The 22,965-nt window shown below is 35.7% G+C and overlaps 1 protein-coding gene across 4 annotated transcripts in view; it reads right to left on the minus strand.

Annotated features, from left to right (window-relative positions):
• TAFA2 (TAFA chemokine like family member 2) overlaps positions 1–22,965 on the minus strand; it is a 368,454-nt gene that overhangs the window by 149,148 nt on the left and 196,341 nt on the right. For all 4 annotated transcript variants that reach the window (XM_081311269.1, XM_081311271.1, XM_081311270.1 and 1 more), the window contains one exon: positions 2,921–3,027. In XM_081311269.1, the coding sequence (XP_081167395.1) occupies positions 2,921–3,027 (107 nt within the window). The remainder of the gene's footprint in view (positions 1–2,920; positions 3,028–22,965) is intronic.

The following is a 22,965-nucleotide window of genomic DNA, read 5'->3' on the forward strand; positions in this document are numbered from 1 at the left end:
TATAATAAAATGTGGATCAACTGTAAAAAAACTAATATACTATCACTACAATGCTGCATATCAACTGTAACAAATATAACAACCACCACCACTGGACAAAATAATAAATTGAAGAAAATGATTTATAGTATTATACTACTTATATAAATTTAAAAACAACCAAAGGTAGGCAAAATGCCATTTGGAGAAGCATATCCATATTTTATAGTGAAATTATTAATAGAAGCCAAGGAATTATAATTGCAACATCTAGAATGATGGTTATCCTGAGTAAAGAGGAGCTGTAGGAATGAAGCCAGAGCAGAGACAGCCAGTTTCAAAAGTATCAAATGCAACATTTCTCAATTGGCAAGTGAGAGCATTAGTAATGTTCACTTTATGAACCTGTGCTCTGACTACTATATATATATATATATATATATATATATATATATATATATATATATATATATATTACCCTTACTATTTTATGTGTAAAATAGTTCAATACAATTAGAGCATTTTATCTGAAAAATGTAAAGGTGGAAAAAAAAGGAAAGAGAAAGGAAGAGAAGGAGGGAGAAAGAGCAAAGGGGAAATCTTTTGTAAAATCTTCACCCAAAACATCAATGGCAAGGTGGAAATGAAACAGCAAAACAACCCCAAACTCTACCTTATAAAATGTCTTGGATTTGGTAATTTAACCAAGTTTCCTGACCTAATGTGTAAATTCTTGTATTAAAGTATGTTTGTGGCAAATAATAAGAAAGGATCTTAGTTTTGGAGTTAGCATAGAACATAAAACAACTTAAACATTCTTAAAAGTAAAGTAACTTTAACAACAGTATTAAATATACACTTTGGGCAACTTTATGAATATTCTCATCTTTATGAATGAGACCTCACCATTTGGCTTTCTAGATGAGAAAGATCTTTTTCAGGAAGATTTTCTGGGCCAGGCACAATTCCTATGAATCCCTCCTACTTCTTTCAGGTAAACAGGTTAGGAATGGGCACTGGGGTGACCATGACCTTCAAGGCCAATAGGGATAGTGTCTTCTCTTGTTAAGCTCAAGTCGGGGCTGGGCCCCAACAGTGTGCAACTCTTTGAAAAGGTATTTAACACGACTTTGTCCCTAAATTGGTTCACTGTTGCAAATGTGGGACCACAGGGAATGTTCTTCTTGGCATCTTGTAGGGATTCTGACCATGGAAATGTACAGGGAAGCATTCCCCTGGGGAGAAAACTCCTGGAGGGTAGCAGGCACCCTATTTCCCACCCTTAGAATGCCCTGTAATCTCTCTTAGGATCTAATAATATATGTAATATATGTGTTATGTCTAGCTGATATGGCAATGCCCTGAGATGCCTCTTTGTTAGAGCCTCATCAAGCCTCAACTTTTATTGCAAGCACATAGCTCCTAGGAATAGAAGAACTTGTCTATTAGATAACTACAATGTTTCACCAGCTCTGGTGCTCCTGGAGCTGCCCACCTAACAGTAATTTCAGACAATGGACTTTCTTGAGAATTGGACAAAGCTCCTAACATTGCATATTGTAACTGTGAAATGTAACTGCAGAATAAGTAGCCTTACTGATACTCTAAGCAATAATGTGTTTATGGTACTAATGACCTAATATATTCTATTGGTATAAATAAACGTGGCTTCTTGGACAAAAAGCCGTTCTGCCATCATCCCTACCTCTGCACTTTGTCTATCTCTTCTTTATTATTATGCTTCATATCATCTTTTTAATTTTACATAGATAATAGCTGTTAAAGATTTTTTTTTATTTTGAGACAGAGTCTCACAAAGTTGCTTAGAGTCTCACTAAGTTGCTGAGGCTATCCTTGAACTTGCAATCCTCCTCTCTCAGCCTCCTGAGTCACTAAGCTTGTCAAGCATTGAATGTTTGATTAATTGTATGCTATATTTAAAATATTATGTAAATTAAGATACACACATGGTGGGTCAAAACCAGAATTATATGAAGGAATTCTTCATAAAATTCTATTTCAAAAGATATCTCTTTTGGCTTTAAATACAAGAGGAAGAGATTTGTTTTACAACTCTCCTCTCCTTGGTGTTAATGTTCCATATAATGCTAATTAATGCACATGTGTAACTAATTTAAGTGTTATAGGGTTCAAAGCAGTCTTAATTCCCCCTTTTCCCATAAGAAGAATAAGAAAGTAAGTTGATGGTCTCTAGACTTGATAGTGGACTTAGAACTGAATTATAAAACCATATTTCATAGAAAAATCTAAATTGACTTCTCAGGTTATGAATACTTGATTATATAGTAGGTACAGTTCAGAAATAGCCCCAGTTTAACTCATCTGGAAAAAGCAGTTATTCATTATCCTGAGCCTGATGGCCAGGAAAGAGGACAGGAAGGGCATAATTTTGAGCTGTCAAGCTTAGCACATGTATATAGAACAAATATCCCCACTCTATTCTATGGCAGAATTAAGCCTGATGCAGATGGGGCTAGAGGAGGTGTCCAGATGGTGGTGGAAGAAACACTCTGGCCACAAAAAGTGTAGAAAGAAATTTTATATGTGCTCTGTATGTATTATTAAAATACATCATTAAAGATGCCTTCTTTATGAGGATGACAGCAATCTGAAACTCATCTTTATTACTCACCAGTTCAACATTTTTAACATTACTATCTTAAAAGGGAAGGAAAGATAGAGGTAAGATTTTATACTCTTTCAACAGCATTTATAGAAATGGCAGTCATCCTGGAAATACCATGTTTCCTCTACCAAAGTCATCTTAAGGATAACTCTCTGCATTTTTACTTAAAGAATATTGTCAGAGAGGACCCACACCTAATAAAATATAACAGACCAGTGAAGGCAGAACAAGACAGTCTGTGTTAAGGGAAGTCCACTTCAGCACTGAGCTGAGAAAGGAAACAGAAGAGCTTACCTTTATGATGGTTTGCACTGGATACAACTTTCCCCCACAAGGTTACAATGAATATTATTATTAGCAGTTTTCCTTTTGTTGCTTTCTGTAAGTATCTCTTACTCATCCTGCAAATTAAAAAAAAAATAAAGATCTTCAGTAAATCATTGCATTTCTATTATAATTCTACTGCATTTAAACCTTCCATGACACCTTTATACACATAACTCCTGATAATTGTATTTTTTGCACTTGAAATCATTTGCTCTCTACAACATGAAGAGGGCACGTGAGACTCTTTCAAAGCACCTTGATATGAAGCAAGAGTTAAGCAAAGTCCTACCTGAGTTAGACTGTACCAACTTAATAACTGCCTAAATCAATTCAGAAATATTATCATTTTTCTCCATGTAAACATAGATTTGACTTATTAACAAAATGTAGGACATAGTCATTTGAATAATCTTTAAGTAAATGATTTATTGTTTTACTTTTTTTTCCTAAAGAATCTTTCTTTGACACCAAGTCACATGGTTAGGGTAAACAATTTAGATAAAACTGCTCAAATGAATTCCTGCACAGAATAAAGTCACTTCAAATCTATTGTTTTGTAATAGGCTTCTAAAAATCATCTAATAACAGAGCTTTCTTAACTGCAAACTAACCTGCTCAACTAATGTGGCAATCTGTTCCTGGAGACACAAAGTTGTTAGAAACAACCTCTCTGTACTTTATTAGAAATGGGAGAAAAATGAAAAGGCTGAACAAAAAAAAATGCCTAGTTATATGTTATTAATGTTTTCAAATTGAGCCCATAAAACTCAGGAAAGCAAAAAAAAAAAAATATGATAGTTATCAATAATAAAAGTTCACCTACTTTCTTTCACCTGCACATTATATATTATTTCTTTTGTCTTTTAGGAAAATAAACTGGGAGATAGGTATGTCCATTCCCATTTTATAGCTGATTCAATTTGGAAATTTTCCTGAGGTTGCATTTAATGATAGAGGAAAAATTCAAACCCAGAACTATATAATTCTAGTATCCTTACATAAGCCACTACATTGCTAGGCAAAAGCAGAACTAACAATGAAATAGGTTCCATGTACATTTATTTATGGGGGGGGGGATAAAATATATGTGTATCACCCAGTGCCTTTCAGCCTCAGATCCCACAAAGAACTCCATTTTGGCTTGACCTACATCTACCCTGTTTCTAATGCAATTGCCTGGGGTCACTTCCTTACCTAACTGCATTTCTTTTCCTCCTGAATTCCGTAAGTTACCCTTTCCTCACACCTTTACCTCCAAAAAAACATTCTCCATCTTCAAAAATATGACCCAGCGGTAGCAATGTTGGGTATATTATCTCAAAGAAGTCTTTTACATGGATAATGCATGAAAAAATAAATATCTTACATATGTCAATAGAGATATATGCTTACATTTACTAACAAGGGAAAGTTGTATACATTAATTTATATAGCGGCAAGGAAGCAGTATTGTAGGATTAAAAACAGGAATTCCTGAGTTGGACTGTCTGAATTTGAATGTAGGTTCTAACAGTTTCTAATTATGTGATCATTACACTATTAGATTTCCTTCTTTCCTCTCTTCCTCCCCTCCTTCTCTCTTTCTTTCATCTCCTGCTTTAGCTTCTAATGCAAGATCTTTGATGCTCCTGCTGAAGTTTCTTCTGTAATATGAGGTAATGTATGTGTAATATCTGGCCTACTGACTGCATATACTGAGGGTTCACTGTTTATGAAATTAGAAAATATTCAGTATTTGGTTCTATTTGGTCCTTCAGCCTTTGAAAAACCTGTCTCCTTCATGACATGATCAAAGGGAGTTTCCGTAACACCTATGGCTGCAAACTTTCCATGGATCTTAATCTTGTAACATGTTAAAAAAAAAAAAAAAAAGTACAAGGGGCCAGATATTTAAGCTTTAAAATTAATTTACATGGACTCTTTCCTTTAATCCTCGTATCAACATAATGAGATAGGTATTATTATTATTATCATTTTTGAGAAGCCAGAATTAAAAAACAGGTAGTCAGGGTAGATCAATAAATCGGGCCAGATTGAAGGAAACAGAACAAATCGGTTTGAGTCCAAAGATTGGAAACTGTGCTGATGGGAGATTGAAATGTTAATGTTCCCAAAGCAGGGCTTCTACTGCCCATCCTAAGAATTGTTAAGGAAGCAACTCCTGAGCAGACTGGAATTACTAATTAATTCACCCAGGACCCCCTTCCTACCCAGATCACTCCTCCCTCCAGCTCACCTGTTTCCCACTTTTTGGCCATCCCGCTGAGCATCTCCTGGGCCTCGTCATGTATGAAAGAAGGAGAGAGATGAGGGGAAGAGAGCAGGAGAACAAAGAAAGCCTAGGACACATTAAAAAAAAGGCAGAATGCCTTCTTGGGATACCAGAATACCAACAATGGCCCCTTTTGCCCTTCCAGGAGAAGTCTATGTTCCCCTTCTTAAATAAACACTGCCTTATATGCTTGCCTCGGTGTGCTTCTCTGCTGTTATACTTTAACACGTGAGGAAGCAGGACTCATCATTGGTAACCAGCAGTATCGATTTTATTGGCAATGGGTTTGAATCAAGTTTCCCCCTATGTGACTTTGAACAAATTACTTAATAATTTAAAATATTTTCATTGTCAGCAAAATAAGAATAATACCTATTTTACAATATTGTTGGTATGAAGACCAAATTTTAAAAAGTCCATGTTAAGTTCAACACTAGGCTTAGCAGATAGCAAATGTTCAATAAATGTTACCTGTTACTATGATCCCTCCTTAATTCTATCAGCATATCCTATTCTCCTTCTGTAAAACAGCAGTTCCACAGACTATTAACACTGTCTTAGTGAAAAACAAAGGGAGAAATATATTTGTAAAATTCTGGGTTCAACAAATTTAAGTAGAATTTTAAGATGTATATTGTTAAATGTGCCTTCTCAGAAACATTTTCCAGAAAACTTTTCCCGCGAGTAACGAACACAGGACACTAGTGTCCTCAGGGAGCCTCTTAGAGAAATATTGAGTTTTAATAATGATATGGCTTAGTACTCACTCGCTCTCTCATTAACAAAATGCCCATTTCAAACCTTCCATTCTATTGCCTTTGTTTCCTGTCAGCACTTTATTAGTTTTAAATTCTCCCCTTTTTTCCATATTTTCCAATTGCCTGCCTCTCCTTCCATATCCAATCCTGAAATCTTTCTGTACAGCTGATCATGTATCAGAATGAACAGCAAAACCCATCTGACAGGAAGAGCTGCTTAGCATAATTTGCTAAGCTTTCCCATAGCAAATAGCCTCTGTTCTGAGGTCAATGACCCATCATTTTTTCCATACCATTGTGTACCCACCAAATGAGATGACAGAACTGACAGTTGGTCAGACTGATAACTAGACATATGGAAATGGAAACACCCACAAAGTCATCAGGCTGTCAAAGTAAGGAAAGAAACGAGAATGCAGGTCAACATTTGGAAGGCTGTAAGAACACTACCTTCTCCTTCTCTTACCTTCCTATCCTTGTTCCAGTCAATCACCATGGATTGCCACTACCATCTCCTGAGTGTCATTATATGAACACACTTACACCAACCCCGACGGCAATACTGCAATTCAGACAACTGACATTTCTCCCTGGCCACAGCATCCTACCCACACCCCCTGCCACACATATCACCTTCCTACAGACTTAAATCCATATGTCATTCTCTATGCTGCAGTCAAATTAGGAACTGTGATTATGAAACACCATTGCTTAAAACCTCCACATAATTTTCCTCTATAGGTAGGGGGGAAAACCCATAGTCCTTAGCAGGGTATAAAAATCTTGTCTCAGGGTTTTGCTCTGTTTTGTTGTTTCTTTGTTTTGTTTTGTTTTAATATTGAGGATTGAACCCAGGAGTACTTCACCACTGAACCACATCCCCAACCCTTTTTTTATTTTTTTTATTTTGAGATGGGGTCTCACTAACTTGCAAGTTAGGCTCTTGCTAACTTCCTGAGGCTGGCCTCAGACTTGCAATCCTCCTGTATCTGCCTCTTGAGCAGCTGGCATTACATGTGTGAACCACCTTCTTTGTGCCTCTAATCTTTTGATGGTTCTAATCTTATTTTATGACAATTCTCCCCATCTTTGTATCCACACATATTCATGATCTGTTTTTCAACTCTAAGAAATTTCCTCAGTGGCTTCCAGATAAATTTCACCTTAGGTCACCTGACATATCTCAGCCACTCACCCCATCCCAGTCTTTAAAATGGCTAACTTCTAGTCATTGGTCACGGTGCAGATGGGAATTCCTTACATAGGATTTGTTCAAGACCATTTTGTTGTGTGTCCTTTTTTTTAAATTTCTTAATTTGTTCTAATTAGTTATATGTGACAGTAGAATGCATTTTGAAACATTGAACACAAATGGAGCACAACTTCTCCTTCCTCTGGCTGCACACGGTGCAGAGTCACACCTGTAATGTAATCATACATGTATATAGGGTAATAATGTTCATCTCATTCCACCATTCTTTCCATCTCTATACTCCCTTTCCTCCCTTCACTCTCCTCTGCACAATCCAAAGTTCCTTCATTCTTCCCTACCCATTCCCCATTGTGAATCAGCATCAGAGAAAACATTTGGCCTTTGTTTTTTGTGTGTTTGGCTTATTCACTTAGCATGATATTTGCCACCTCCATCTATTTACCTATAAATGCCATAATTTCATTCTTCTTTAAGGCTGAGTAATATTCTATTGTGTATATATACCACATTTTCTTTATCCATTCATCTGTCAAAGGGCATCTAGGTTGGTTCCGTAGTTTAGCTATTGTGAATTGAGGTGCTATAAATATTGATGTGTCCTTCTTTATATACAAGACCCATTTGCCACACTGTATAGTCTGTTTCCTTGTCTTCATTTAACATCTCACATATGATCCCTGAAAACAGGGACTGTTCCCTATCCATTTGTGAATATACACAGACTGATTCAAGGTACAGCCCAATACAAAAGCTGGAAAATAAAAACTTCTTGAAGGTTGGTGTTGCCTTACAGCCAAATACCTCATTTCCTCACCACAGGAACAAGAAGCAAGAACATGTGGAATCTTTAGGATCAAAGTAGGAAACAACAAACAGGAAGAAAGTGAGGAAAAGAAGTGGAAGGAGACAGGTCCAACTGAAAAAAAAATAAAGAAAGAAAAAGGAAGAATTCAATTTTGAAAGGTTTTCTCTGATTTTTAATTTAACATCAAGTTTGAAGAAAGTGAAATGTAATGGGGTGATTGAGGATTTGGGGTAGAGGAAATTCCAAAGTGGGATGGGGGTCGGGGAGATGAGTGATACCTTTCTTCCTGACCTTGTACAAGAGTTCGGAGGGAGGACATCCCTTCTCATCCTATTTGCTAACCACCAGTCTCACTTTAAAAGTTTCTCCCATCACTTGGAATGGTCACATTCGTCTGCAAAAACAGTAAAATTTAAGTGCAACTTCAAAAACTGAGTGAAAAGAAACTGAAAACTGAAGGATAAATACAGAAGATGAAACCTTGAAATTGCTCCTCGGGCAGCAGCAGCTTGCAAGCAACATAAGGGAAAAGGGACAATTGAGAAATGGTAACCTCGAGAGCGCAGGATGCGGAAGCAAAAATCTGTCAAAGTGGAGGACAATTCAGTCTCCCAGACTTTCTCCCCTTCCCCCCTTATGCTACATGTTTCAGTGATCCTCACTGAGATTTCAGACTTCTGGATGATTTAAAACCCTCCTACTCTCTCCCATCTGAAAAACACATTTAATTTAAAAAAAAAAAGAATTTAAAAACTGTTATGTTCCGGGAAAGATCATTTCCCCATAGAAACACAAAGTTTAATTGGTCTATGGAAGAGAGAGTAGAAAGAAACGGGGGAGAGAGCCTGATGTCTGAAGGAAATAAAAATTAGACGCCTGGACTCCACACACCTGTTCTCCCCTTGAACTTAAGACATTTCGGCAATATATTAAAGCCTATCTATAGAACATTTCTCTACATTCAGCTAACATTCAGACAAACCCAGTCTTAACTAATTACAATGGCACGAGCGTTAACAAATTCAGTACAGAAGTCAATCCTTAAGGTAGAATCCTACAATTGATAAAGCAAGGGCTCAGAATGATCTTTATGAAATGTAAATCCAATCATGTATTACCCCCTCCCTAACGAACACCCCTTGCTGAAAACCTCCAAATTTAATTCCTCACCTGAAATGAGAAGAAAACCTAAATTTCCTACTGAAAAAGAAGAGCCCATCATCTCGCCCTTCAACCTCTCTGACTTCCCTTCATGTCCCTGTTCCCCACAATCCCTACCCTTCAGCCACACTGGCCTTCCTTCTGTCATTCTAGTCCTTGCTCTCAATGTTTGCTGTGTCTGCAGGCTCTCCCTCCAGTCTTTGCATGGTGATCTGCTTGTCATAACACCTCCAGACACCACCTCCTGACTGTCCTGCTAGCCAGCGTGCAGGGAGACTGACCGCATGCATGCAGTATCTTTCTCTCCTCAAATCCTGCAGTATCTTCTGTGTCATCATGATCTGAAGTTAACTTACTTATTTCTTTAAATATTTTTATAAGTTTATATAAACAAATCTTCTTCCCATTAAAATGTAATTTCCATAAGGGCAGAAACCCTATTAGGCATTGCTCAAGATAGAACGTCATCTGGATCCCAGATCTCAAGGTATATTCAATGAAGGAACTGATATATTGATTTTATCATCAGAATAAAGGAGATGAAATTTTTAATGGAAAAGTTTCATTCTATCTTTTAATGTAAAAAATCAAATTTTCACTATATTCAGCAACTACAAATAGCAATGATAAGAACAGTGTACAGGTTGGTGGAATAATGGAAGATGAAGTTGAAGATGAGGAAACTGAAACAGATGAGATGACTTGTCACAGAAAAAATGCAAAGAAGGGAAGTAAAGGTGGAGTGGTGGCTAGAGAGATTTGAAAAATGTGACAGCATAGAGCCAGAATAAAGAGAGAAGCTAAAGATATTAAAGTGATGGTGGATTGTGAAAGTTGGCTTTCAAATGAGGTCAAATAATTCATAAAAGATTTTGTAAACCTAAAGCATTATATGAGTATAAATTTATAATTGTTATTATTACTTTTACTTTTTTTAAAGAGAGAGAGAGAGAATTTTTTAATATTTATTTTTTTAGTTTTCGGCGAATACAACATCTTTATTTGTATGTGGTGCTGAGGATCGAACCCGGGCTGCACGCATGCCAGGCGAGCATGCTACCAAGCGTGCTACCGCTTGAGCCACATCCCCATCCCAATTACTTTTACTTCTTATAGAAAGAGAATATATCCTCCAAACTGAAATCATTTTTTGTTCTACCTAATAGGTTACTATAATAATCCTACTAAATCTGACATCTAGACCAATGTTTCCCTACGTTGCTGTATCCAATTTTAACCTGATTTGCATTTTGTGAAAAATACTATAGCTATATCTAATATATCAAAATTACTTACTAAAATAGTAATTATTTTTGAGGTAGACAATAATATCAGTATTGAGAGGGACAGAACGTTAGAGATAATATTAAATTGACAAAGACAGTAAAGCACAAGGGACTCACAGAAGCATGTTGCTGTAAGAAATATGTAGCAACAAATTTAATAAATAATCATGTAACTCTACAATAACACTGTGCTGTGTTATAAATATATACATTTACATATATGTATATATACACATATATATATATTCCATAAGTTGCATGTTACCTTAATTATTTTTACTATCACTATTCATTTTGCTTTCATTATGCATCATATATTCAGTAAATCACATTATAGTATTTTCAATCATACTACAAAGCACATTATCAGAACCTCCCTGTTAAAGAACTAGAATATGGACTTCTTGTTTTGTAAATTATCATCAAAAGCTTATAGAATTGCATTTTCTTACACCAGTAATATTATTAACCTAAGTAGGTCACATTTTCGTCAGTAACTTCGAAACATATATTTTGGAAGTAAGTTTCTCAACCCTTTCTGAATTGACACAGATGATTTAAAATGTTCATTATATTTTCTATGTCAACATCTTGAGATGAACCCACCTTTTGGATTCTACTTAGTAGCCAGCCTTAAAGATTTAGCCAAGAAAGCTTGACTGGTTTCTAAAGATTGCCTGGCAGAAAATACAAACTTCATAAAAAAAATCACAGTTACCTGCTTTCTTCACCCAATTTTTACACTTTCATTTATTTCCCCACAGCACTACAATTTTGGTAGGCACAAATCCCAGGAACACAAATGATTTATGCCTAGCAGCATGAAGCCAAAGCGCTGGATTTGCGCAATGCTTTTGCCACCCACAAGTTGAAATGATACAGAATAAAAATGTATTATCATTTAAATGATTTCTCTAGAAACATACAATATTCTAAGGCTCCAGCTCTAATATCCAAAAACAGACAAAACCACTATAAGGCAAAAAGAAATCAATCATTTAAGATTTATCAACGTGCCAGAAAGATACCTGAAATAATCAAGGCTTAAACTACATCCCTGTGCACCTGCTATTACAAAAGAATCACTTTTCTATCTATTAAATGGGAATGTCAACTATTTTCTCAAACAAAAATTTCATTATAATAAACAAAAAATCATGTAACATTTGAACTTAAAAGAAAGACACATATGGAGGTACTATTATTTCTTCAGAGGCCCTTCTCTCAGAGATGGACTTGAATGTCAGAAATACCTACTGTCATTTGATCCTGGGCTCCAATACATAGTTTAATGAAACTGACAGGTCTACTTAACAATTTTTACTCTGAATGCCCACATATGGAATGCATGAATACTATTACATATTAGTAGGACTTCTGTAAAGAATAAATACAATGTACTATAAAGCATCTAACACAAAGATAGACATAAAATAGGCTCTCAAGAAACTGTAGGCATTTCCTATAATATTAATAACATTTTCTGGAACATAATCTAGCTAGGACTGAGGGGGGAAATAAAGGTCTTTGAGCCATATATTCAAAAAGCACATGTTAATCGCAGGTAAGAATTTAAGCTAACTTTTAGAAACTTATCCTAAATCTGCAGAATTAAAAGACAGAATATGAATCCATTGCTAAAAATAGAAGCAGGACTAATAAAGAGTATCCTCGAATAGATCAGCAAAATGAATGTTCATACTGGTATATTAGAGAATAGACATCAATTCAATAGATGGACCATATCTCAGGATTCTTAAGTACGGGATAAATACTCCTCAAAGTAGAGATATATACAGCATAGCATAACAGAAATTATTAATATTATACTTTTGGAGCTTAAAATGCACTGGCTCATTCAACATCCAATAAACCCTCATGTTAACTCTTTGAATGAAGCTCTGCATGTATTAGGATCCCCAGATTACATGTCAGCAACTGAAAGAACAATTTAAAGACAAGTAATAAGTGATGGAGGCAAGTCCTAAGTCTGCCCACTGACTTGGTTCTCTTCTTGAATAAACTTTTGTCCATATATCCTGTAATGGGGCCTAATAGTACATGATGCATTTTAGACTGTTATGTGCTAAGAAAAAAGATTAAAATTAAGTGCTTATTCTAGTTATTTAGAAAATTATCAAAATAAAATCACCTAATTGCCATGATACTGAATAAACTAAGTGCCAACGTATCCTTTTACTGTGTATGATAGGGCTATATAATGATCAAGTTCTAAATGGTGCACCATTTATCATTTATATAAACTGCATGGTCTGGTGAACTGTGAGTTAATATTTTCAGAGCTAAGTGCCTTCCTTCTACTAGATACCAGACTATTGAGATTAGACCTAATGGAATTGCTACATGAGAAGTAGCAGCCCTGGGTAGGGTTGCCAAATAAAATACAGTATGCCAACTTAAAATGGAATTTATCTGAAATTCACATTTAACTAAGCATCCTATAATTTCATTGCCAAATATGTCAACCCTGCTTTATTTAAGCAAAAAATTCACATCGACTTCTATGTGAAAGCATGCTTATCTAAACAAAACCAAGTATAGAATTTCATAGAGGGCAAAAGAGACTAAAATAATGAAATCTTATTTGTTTTTTTGAATTACTGTTTTCTGCATTCAAGTCCAAGAGGATATGGCAAAAAAAACTACTTTTTACACTTGGCTACAGTTCTACTGGCCCATTGAGAAGATTCTGAATTGTTTATTCCAGTTTGGAAATGTAACAAATGTAGTTTAATATGGCAATAAGACATGAGGGTTTGTGACTTGGCTACATACTAGCTGTTAGAGATGTGCTATTTAATTTCACAAAAGCTTCAACTTATCTTCTATAATATCTGGATCATACTTCCAGCCTCACTGAGCTGGTGGGATAGTAAATGAGTTAATTTGTGTAAAGTACTCAGCACAAATCCTGACGCATAGTAAGAAATCCGTAAATGCAAGTTGTGGTACATTCATTTAAAATTCTGGGATTGACTTCTTTTTATTGGCTCTTTTTAGTAATATATGAGAGTAGGATCCATTTTGCCATAATGATAAAAGCATGGAATAGACCTCATTCTAATTCAGTCCTCATTACCTCTCATTTTCTTCCCCTCCCCCACACCCCCGCTCCCTGATATTTAGTGATCTTTCTTCAATTTACCTATAATTTTTTTAATAATTTTTTGAGGATGTACACAATGATGAGTTTCACTATGCAATATCCATAGATGTACATAGGAAGGTTATGTCAGATATATTCTATTGCCCTTTCCTTGCCCCCACCCTGCCCTGTCCTTCATTCCCCTTTGTCAACACCATTGAACTTGGATTAACTTCTTTATTCATAAGGAATAACTAATTGGTTAATTTTCAGAGCTGTCTTAATAAGCACCACAAAGAAGACAATATTAAATATATTCCTTCATTCTTACAAGACCAGTTGAAGTATTTTCTTCCTCTCTCAGACAGTGTAGATAGTTCAAGGGCAATGAATCCATCAGATTTAAATTACATCTCTCTTTTAATTTATCAAATTTAACTTTAAACTACATAATTTCTCTAAATATCTGTTTTGTATTCAATGCCTCATGTGTAATATTTGTTTATTGACTTAAATATACGTGTGTATACACACACACACACACACACACACACACACACATTTTTGTTTCCTGGGCCCAAATATGTTCTTTCTAAGGAAACAATAACTAACAAAAGGCAATGTGGTAATATAACTAAAAAACATGAGATTCCAATATATATATCCACTATAAAAAGTGTATAATATTAAACAATAACCCATGAGCAAATTTTAGTCTAACAGAGCTAAAATTTAAAATGTATTATTTATTGAAAGTAAACTTAGCTTATAAAATTTAATATAAAATCCATCTTACTGCCAAAATCTTGACAATATTTTAAAAGAGGGCTATATCATTGAAAATAGAAAAAACTTCATTTTATATTTGATCTCTCCTATAAGTACTTCAGGTAAAAGATCCAACAATCAGAAAAATTTGGATTTACTCTCTCCCACCCCCATATTATAATAATGCTATGTAATAAGTTGGCCACAAACAGATGTCAGTGCTTTTTGGATGCAGACAACCCACAAGACATCCACCCAAAATGATAGAGATGATTGCATTTTATAACCATTGTGTAGTGACAGCATCACTAAATACAGTAAGAGAAAAATCTCTTCCAATTATATATAGCTTTATGTAGATGACTATTTCATCATAAGATTATTGTTTAATTTTGTAATTATGTATGGTAAAAGCAGAGATAGCCCTGCATACATCTAAATTCCATAAAGTTCAAAACAAAATATTTTATTTATTTTTCTAATAAGACTATTATAGTTATTACAGCAAAAAAAATGCTAATAAAATCAGTTCTAAATATTCTCCATTCTATTACATGGGAACTATTGTGTGCTTTTATTCCTTCTGTTTTGGTGTACCTTTTCTCTTTGGAAATGAAATCAGGGAAGAAATCCATGCACATCACTGCTTCATGCTATTGAAGAAGTGAAAGTATGAATGAAAATCATGGAAAAAACTAAACCTCAAGGGTTCTTTGTTAGGATAAGATTTGCAGTCCTAGAAAGACATTTATTCTCACTTTAGCTATAGCTGTTACCATGAAGGATTCTTTTTTTTTCTGTGCATTCAGCCATCCAGTATGGCTACTATTCCATCAAACACTAGCTGGTTAACAGCACATGACCAAGAGAGGAAAAACACCTTTATCAGGAAACCTCTTCAATATAGAAGCTCCCTTCCATACAGAACATTCTCAGATATAAATGAACTGAAGAGCTCAGGTTGTACACCTGAAGCCATCCCCTTATACAACTATCCCCAAAGCACCACATTATCAATTTCAACTTCCCCATCCAAAATAATAGAAGCAAATAAATTTAAGAAGATAGAAGTAGTTTCTCTGTGTTAAAAGGCATCATATTCTGTCTTCAAAAAAAAACAATAGAAATGGGTCCAAGAAGAGCCTATTTTATCAAGTTCATCAGAGTTCACACTTTGTTTTAAGGGTAATAGTTGAAGCAAAATTTTTGGATGACTGTTTGTACTAGCATTAAAACAAGCCCAGCAATGTCTCCATGATACATCATGGAAGAGAGGAAGGCTTGCTGGCACCTGCACTTTTATAACTATATTTTATACATACTCCTTGTTATATGTTCAATATTAGTATATAACTTCATATATCTTAATGAGCTGTCTTTTTAAAAATCTTTATTTTATTTATTTTTATGTGATGCTGAGGATCAAACCCAGTGCCTCGCATGTGCTAGGCAAGCGCATCACTGCTGAGCCACAACCCCAGCCCTTAATGAGCTGTTTTTAAGGGATATAGAAGAGTGGAACATTTTCAGATACTAATATAGCAAAGTACTATACTCATATCTCAGTTAATAGCTTAAGCAACTAATAACTCGACTTATTAAGAATCAAGGCAGCAACTGCCTTGTGCTACAACCCTCCATCCACGGGAAGCCTCTAATATGTTGCTTTCTGGCTTGTTCCATTTGCAAAAACAAAATAAATAAATAAAAATTGACTCCCCTTTAAATCTCACTTTTTTATTCTTTCCAATATCTAGGACTTCACTTTGTGAATAAAATCATCACAGAACCCACACTAACTGTATTTTCTCTTTGTTAGCAACTGCACATTTCTAAAATCTTCTTCATGGATAGATTTGTTTCCCTTGGTTGTGGAGCAGTTATGTCCCAGCAGTCTGCAGTCACCCTGTAGATCGGGAGCCAAGTGGTTAAATGTGCCATCGTGAGAAATCTTCCCAATGGTAAGATTATTATATTGTGAAATTATGTCCCAAGGTGGTGGTTGAAGCCTATTACCTGAGTCTATTTTAGAAAAATGCTCCAAAGAACACCCTGAAGAGGGGCTAGTCCTACATTAGCAGGGTAGGTAGGACTGATCCAAATCACAGCTATTGTTATTTTATATTTGCAAAAACACCTCTGACCTTGTTGTCTCTGAATATTTGTTTTTTGGAATGAAAATTCAAGACATATCAAGTAAAATATTCTACAAAATAACCATGGCAGATACCACTGCAATTCAACAAAAATTTAACCAGTAATCCACAAGTTAACATTCTTCTTACAATGCATAAGGATTATGAAAGTGTTTGGCACACTGTACAGTATTCTACAAATTAGACCTTTTATCAAATCATATTAAACTGGCAATATGGTAAATGTTTAAACAAACTGTGGCACAGATATATATGGTATAATAAAATCCACACATATATTATTCAGTCTTACAAATGAATAAAATCCTGATATATACTACAAAACGATCAATTCTAAAAACATGCCAAATGAAATTAAGCTACAGAAAGTATAAATGTTGTATGATTCTACTTATATGAGGTATCTAGAATAAGCATGTTCCTGGAAACAGAAAGTAGAACGCAAGTTGCCAGGAGGTGGAGCTAGGGAGAAATGAAGAATTATTTTTTAATGGGGATAGAGTTTCCACATGGAATAATATTAAAATTTTCCACAAGTGGAAAGTGGTGATAGTAGCACAACTTGTGAATGTACTTAATTCTACTGAACTAAACCAAACACAATTGTCTAAATGGTATTGTGTCTATTTTATACAATAAAAACAAAAGGGGAAAGGATAGTATGGCAAGAGTCATAGTGGGAGCAGCTCATTAGCTTTATCATGGCACAACAGTATTTGCAATTAAGGCATTTGTCTACATGTTTATCTACTTGTTTATAGATCCACGGATATCTGTCTTCCCCTCTACTAAAATATAAACTGCTGTAAGAGGAGAAACCTAGAACTTCTATTTCACTACTTTATCCCCAGGACTTATAATGATTCTTATTATAGAGTAAATAAAGAAAAATTGTGGAATAAGTTAATTAACAAATGGGAAAAATACCATATATGTCCTTTTGGTTTTGAATTTGGTTACCCTGAATGATCACACACATTGTCTCAAGCCTGATAGCAATTTAATGTCGCCAGCTCTTGTATGGAATTAGATATTTCAACTGTTATTTATATTATATTTAAGCTCTGTGTCTGTAAACAGATTCTGAGCTCCTTGAGAAGCCATATGCTATTGCTCCACTTCCCCAAAAAGCATCTTACCCTTGCACAGTGCCATATGGCATCCAGAACTTTCACATTCGTGATCACATCTGATACACATGACCATGAGGTTGGCAAATACACTCATCCCTCTTGCAGAGAGGAGACAGGCTTAGAAAAGTGAAGCAACTTGTCCAAGGTCAAAGTCAGTAAGTGACAGAATCAGAACTCAAAACCAGGTATTCAAGCTTCAGACCCAGACAGAGTTCTTTGCATTAAAACTCTGAGAACAGAAGCAACAATTAATGTTATGTTTTCCATACTGTAAAACAGACTCCTTTTAAAATAATTTCCACTAAATTTCTCTTCTGGGCTTATTTAAAAAGATATCTTGACAATGTTTTAGTTTTTTTATGCTCAAAAAGAGGCAAATTATATGTGGCTAGAAATAAGCTTAGCAAATTATTTGTCGATATAATACTATATAGAGAGTCAAAATTGCTTCTAGACCTATGATGGGGCACTAGGAACCAGGCAGGGAAGTAATTGAAGTGAGGGCCCAATCACACCTCCAGAAGTCATTCTGTTCCCAACCCAGTGGTGACAAGTGGAAACAGGAGCCTTGTGCTATCATATGGTTCCATTTTCCATGAAGAACCAGAAATACAGAATCATGTCCAAAATCTCCCTATTTTTACGTGTCTTCAACTAATCCTATTTTTAAGAGTAGTATATACCAACTACAGTCTGTGCAGACAGTGTGGCCTTAGATCTAAGCAATCATATTTCTGAGTGGGCTTTAGAGAAGGCAGCACTTTTTAGTTTTGGACTGTGTACATTCTGATGTGGATCAGGAGTTGGGGAAAGGCAGGGAAAGAGCACATAAAGAAAAATGACCTTAAACAAATTGGTTGTTTTCCCATGTGCTTCTTATATGCTCTCACTGCCTAGATTTATGAACTTCAAATGACTGTTGCTGGGTCAAATAGCTCTACTTAGAAGACTATGTAAAGTATTTGATTTGACGATTTTTAATGTACAAATGCAACTAGAAACTCAGATTGTCCTCCATGGGAGAATCTACTGGCTAAAAACAGAGCATTCATTCTTGGAAGGACGAGATCAGATATGTTTCCACTCTATACTTTAACAGTACCACATAAAGATTATAATCAAGAACGAAAGAAAGAAAAGGACCTACTGAAAAACAGATGTCTTGAGCTAGAAGTAGCAATCACAGCATCTGCACTCTGAGCATCGGGTGGAAAACACAGGAGGAAAACAATAAAGCACAACGTATAAAAATACCAAAGGAGTCAGCTGGCTCTTTTCAGCTGGTAGAAACAAAAACTACAGAGCACAAAAGGCTATTTAGAAGCCGGTGGTACAATTTGAAGCCTTAAATAGCTTATGGCTCAGAAAGCTGGGACATGTTCAATTCTCTCCCCTTTTCCCCCCCTCCCCCTTGCCCCTTGAACAATCAATTAAAAAAAAGAAAAATTAAAAAAAAAAAGAAAAAGAAAGCTGGGACATGGGAGGAAAGGGAAGTAAAAGGAGAATAAAATGGTACTCGTAGCTTTTTCCCCAACATGAGGCTCCAAGAGCCATTTAGAGCTGCCACAAATTCTGACTCTCCCACCCAGCCCAGTGCCATTGATTCTTTGGTGGCACCATTTCTCAGATGCCAAAATACAACTTACTCCATATAAACTTCCCTAACTAGATGGCCCTGGTCATCATTCTGTTCTATGCTTATATCCTCTACCTACTATGTGGTCACACAGAAAGGACACAGGATTTGGAGTACAAATACTTCGATTTGAGATTTGGTCAGCATTCTAGAGTCACTTCATCTCCTGAGCCTCAACTGATCACCTTTTAAAATGAAAAAACACTATTACTTCTCAGAATTGTCTTGAAGATTAAAAGTGCTTAAAAGTAATAACCTCCCTGAAAGTGTTTTACAACTTTTAATCCTAATAATACACTATCTAAAAAGCCAAAGTTTTATCATCCATTGAAACTAAAGCCACACTGGTCATTCAATAAATGACATTTAAAAATATACTTATACTCTAAAACTGGTGATTTATCAATAACAGTACTGGGTAAAGCCCTGCCTCACACATGGAGTCTACATTCTGATTAAAATCCTGAGTTTGAGTTAATTTGAAGTTTGACAATAACATGACAAACAAAAAAAAAAAAAAGAAAGAAAGAAAAATCATCTTTCCAGTAATAGTTTGTGATAATGTATTGCTTTTTTCCCATTAGATTCTGTAAAGAAATGAATATAATACCATATTATCTTAATTAAATTTAGAAAGACTAAGTGCTTGAAATCATATTATCAAAGTATTATTTACTATACGTGTGTCATTGGAACCTAGTGATTATTAAACAGTAATATACACACTTGTTATCAAGCAACTTAAGGGAAATGCAGCTGCTTACTCAAAGTTTGGCTTGGGAAAATACCATGTGCTCATGCAAAATAGCTTATTAAGCTTATTAAGAGCTTAGTGTATGCAAAGCCCCATGGAGGGCATCAGAAGTGGTACGAGGCAAATAGGACCAGTCATCAAAAATACCAAGTTTGATTCGAATTGTGTCTTCATCCAAGCCTGGCAAATTACTTTAAACCCAATTTTCTACCCATAAAGTAATAAATAAATAAATAAAACATTACAAACCTCTGATTTTATCCAATCCTTTTAGGAAAACAGGACAGAAGGAACAGGTTTATCCAGGTATCCATTACTCTACTTTGAGACTCGCTTTAGACAACACACGCCTAGAGCACTGTCACTACTCCTGACACCAGGGGCATCTTTTTTTTTTTTTTATTGGTTGTTCACAACATTACAAAGCTCTTGACATATCATATTTCAAACATTAGAATCAAGTGGGTTATGAACTCCCATTTTTACCCCAAATGCAGATCGCAGAATCACATCGGTTACACATCACATTTTTACATACTGCCATATTAGTGACTGTTGTATCCTGCTACCTTTCCTATCCTCTACTATCCCCCCTCCCCTCCCCTCCCATCTTCTCTCTCTACCCCATCTACTGTAATTCATTTCCCTCCATGTTTATTTCCCCATTCCCCACATAACCTCTTATATGTAATTCTGTATAACAATGAGGGTCTCCCTCCATTTCCATGCAATTTCCCTTTTTTTCTCCCTTTCCCTCCCACCTCATGTCTCTGTTTAATGTTAATCTTTTCTTCCTGCTCTTCCTCCCTGCTCTGTACTTAGTTGCTCTCATTATATCAAAGAAGACATTTGGTATTTGTTTTTTAGGAATTGGCTAGCTTCACTGAGCATAATCTGCTCTAGTGCCATCCATTTCCCTGCAAATTCCGTGATTTTGTCATTTTTAAGTAATACTCCATGGTGTATAGATGCCACATTTTTTTATCCATTCATCTATTGAAGGGCATCTGGGTTGATTCCACAGTCAAGCAATTGTGAATTGTGCTGCTATGAACACCGATGTGGCCATATCCCTGTAGTGTGCTCTTTTAAGGTCTTCAGGGAATAGTCCGAGAAGGGCGATAGCTGGGTCAAATGGTAGATCCATTCCCAGCTTTCCCAGGAATCTCCATACTGCTTTCCAAATTGGCCTCACCATTTTGCAGTCCCACCAGCAGTGTACAAGAGTACCCTTTTCCCCACATCCTCGCCAGCACTCATTCTTGTTTGACTTCATCATGGCTGCCAATCTTACTGGGGTGAGGTGGTATCTTAGGGTGGTTTTGATTTGCATTTCCTTGACTGCTAGAGATGGTGAGCATTTTTTCATGTACTTGTTGATTGATTGTATGTCCTCCTCTGTGAAGTGTTTGTTCATGTCCTTGGCCCATTTGTTGATTGGGTTATTTGTTTTCTTACTGTCTAATTTTTTGAGTTCTTTGTATACTCTGGATATTAGGGCTCTATCTGAAGTGTGAGGAGTAAAAATTTGTTCCCAGGATGTAGGCTCCCTGTTTACCTCTCTTATTGTTTCTCTTGCTGAGAAAAAACTTTTCAGTTTAAGAAAGTCCCATTTGTTGATTCTTGTTATTAACTCTTGTGCTATGGGTGTCCTATTAAGGAATTTGGAGCCCGACCCCACAATATGTAGATCGGAGCCAACATTTTCTTCTATCAGATGGAGAGTCTCTGATTTGATATCTAGCTCATTGATCCACTTTGAGTTGACTTTTGTGCATGTCGAGAGGAGGGGATTCAGTTTCATTTTGTTGCATATGGATTTCCAGTTTTCCCAACACCATCTGTTGAAGATGCTATCCTTCCTCCATTGCATGTTTTTAGCTCCTTTATCAAATATAAGAAAGTTGTAGCTTTGTGGATTAGTCTCTGTGTCCTCTATTCTGTACCATTGGTCCACCCACCTGTTTTGGTACCAGTACCATGCTGTTTTTATTACTATTGCTCTGTAATATAGTTTGAAATCTGGTATCGCTATACCACCTGATTCACACTTCCTGCTTAGAATTGTTTTTGTTATTCTGGGTCTTTTATTTTTCCATATGAATTTCATGATTGCTTTATCTATTTCTACAAGAAATGCCGTTGGGATTTTGATTGGCATTGCATTAAACCTATAGAGAACTTTTGGTAATATCGCCATTTTGATAATGTTAGTTCTGCCTATCCATGAACAAGGTATATTTTTCCATCTTCTAAGATCCTCTTCTATTTCTCTCTTTAGGGTTCTGTAGTTTTCATTGTATAGGTCTTTCACCTCTTTTTTAGGTTGATTCCCAAGTATTTTTTTTTTTTTGAGGATATTGTGAATGGAGTGTTTTTCCTCATTTCCGTTTCAGAAGTTTTGTCGCTGATATACAGAAATGCCTTTGATTTATGTGTGTTGATTTTATATCCTGCCACTTTGCTGAATTCATTTATTAGTTCTAGTAGTTTCTTTGTAGACCCTTTTGGGTCTTCTAGGTATAGAATCATGTCATCTGCAAATAGTGATAATTTAAGTTCTTCTTTTCCTATTTTTATGCCTTTAATTTCTTTCGTCTGTCTAATTGCTCTGGCCAGTGTTTCGAGAACTATATTGAATAGAAGTGGTGATAGAGGGCATCCCTGTCTTGTCCCAGATTTTAGAGGGAATGCCTTCAATTTTTCTCCATTCAGAATGATGCTAGCCTGAGGCTTAGCATAGATAGCTTTTACAATGTCGAGGTAAGTTCCTGTTATCCCTAGTTTTTCTAATGTTTTGAACATAAAGGGATGCTGTACTTTGTCAAATGCTTTTTGTGCGTCTATCGAGATGATCCCATGGTTCTTATCTTTAAGTCTATTGATGTGGTGAATAACATTTATTGATTTCCGTATGTTGAACCATCCTTGCATCCCAGGGATGAATCCTACTTGATCATGGTG

This window comes from Spermophilus citellus (genome assembly GCF_964194105.1).
Source record: "Spermophilus citellus genome assembly, chromosome: 10".
NCBI lineage: Eukaryota > Metazoa > Chordata > Mammalia > Rodentia > Sciuridae > Spermophilus > Spermophilus citellus.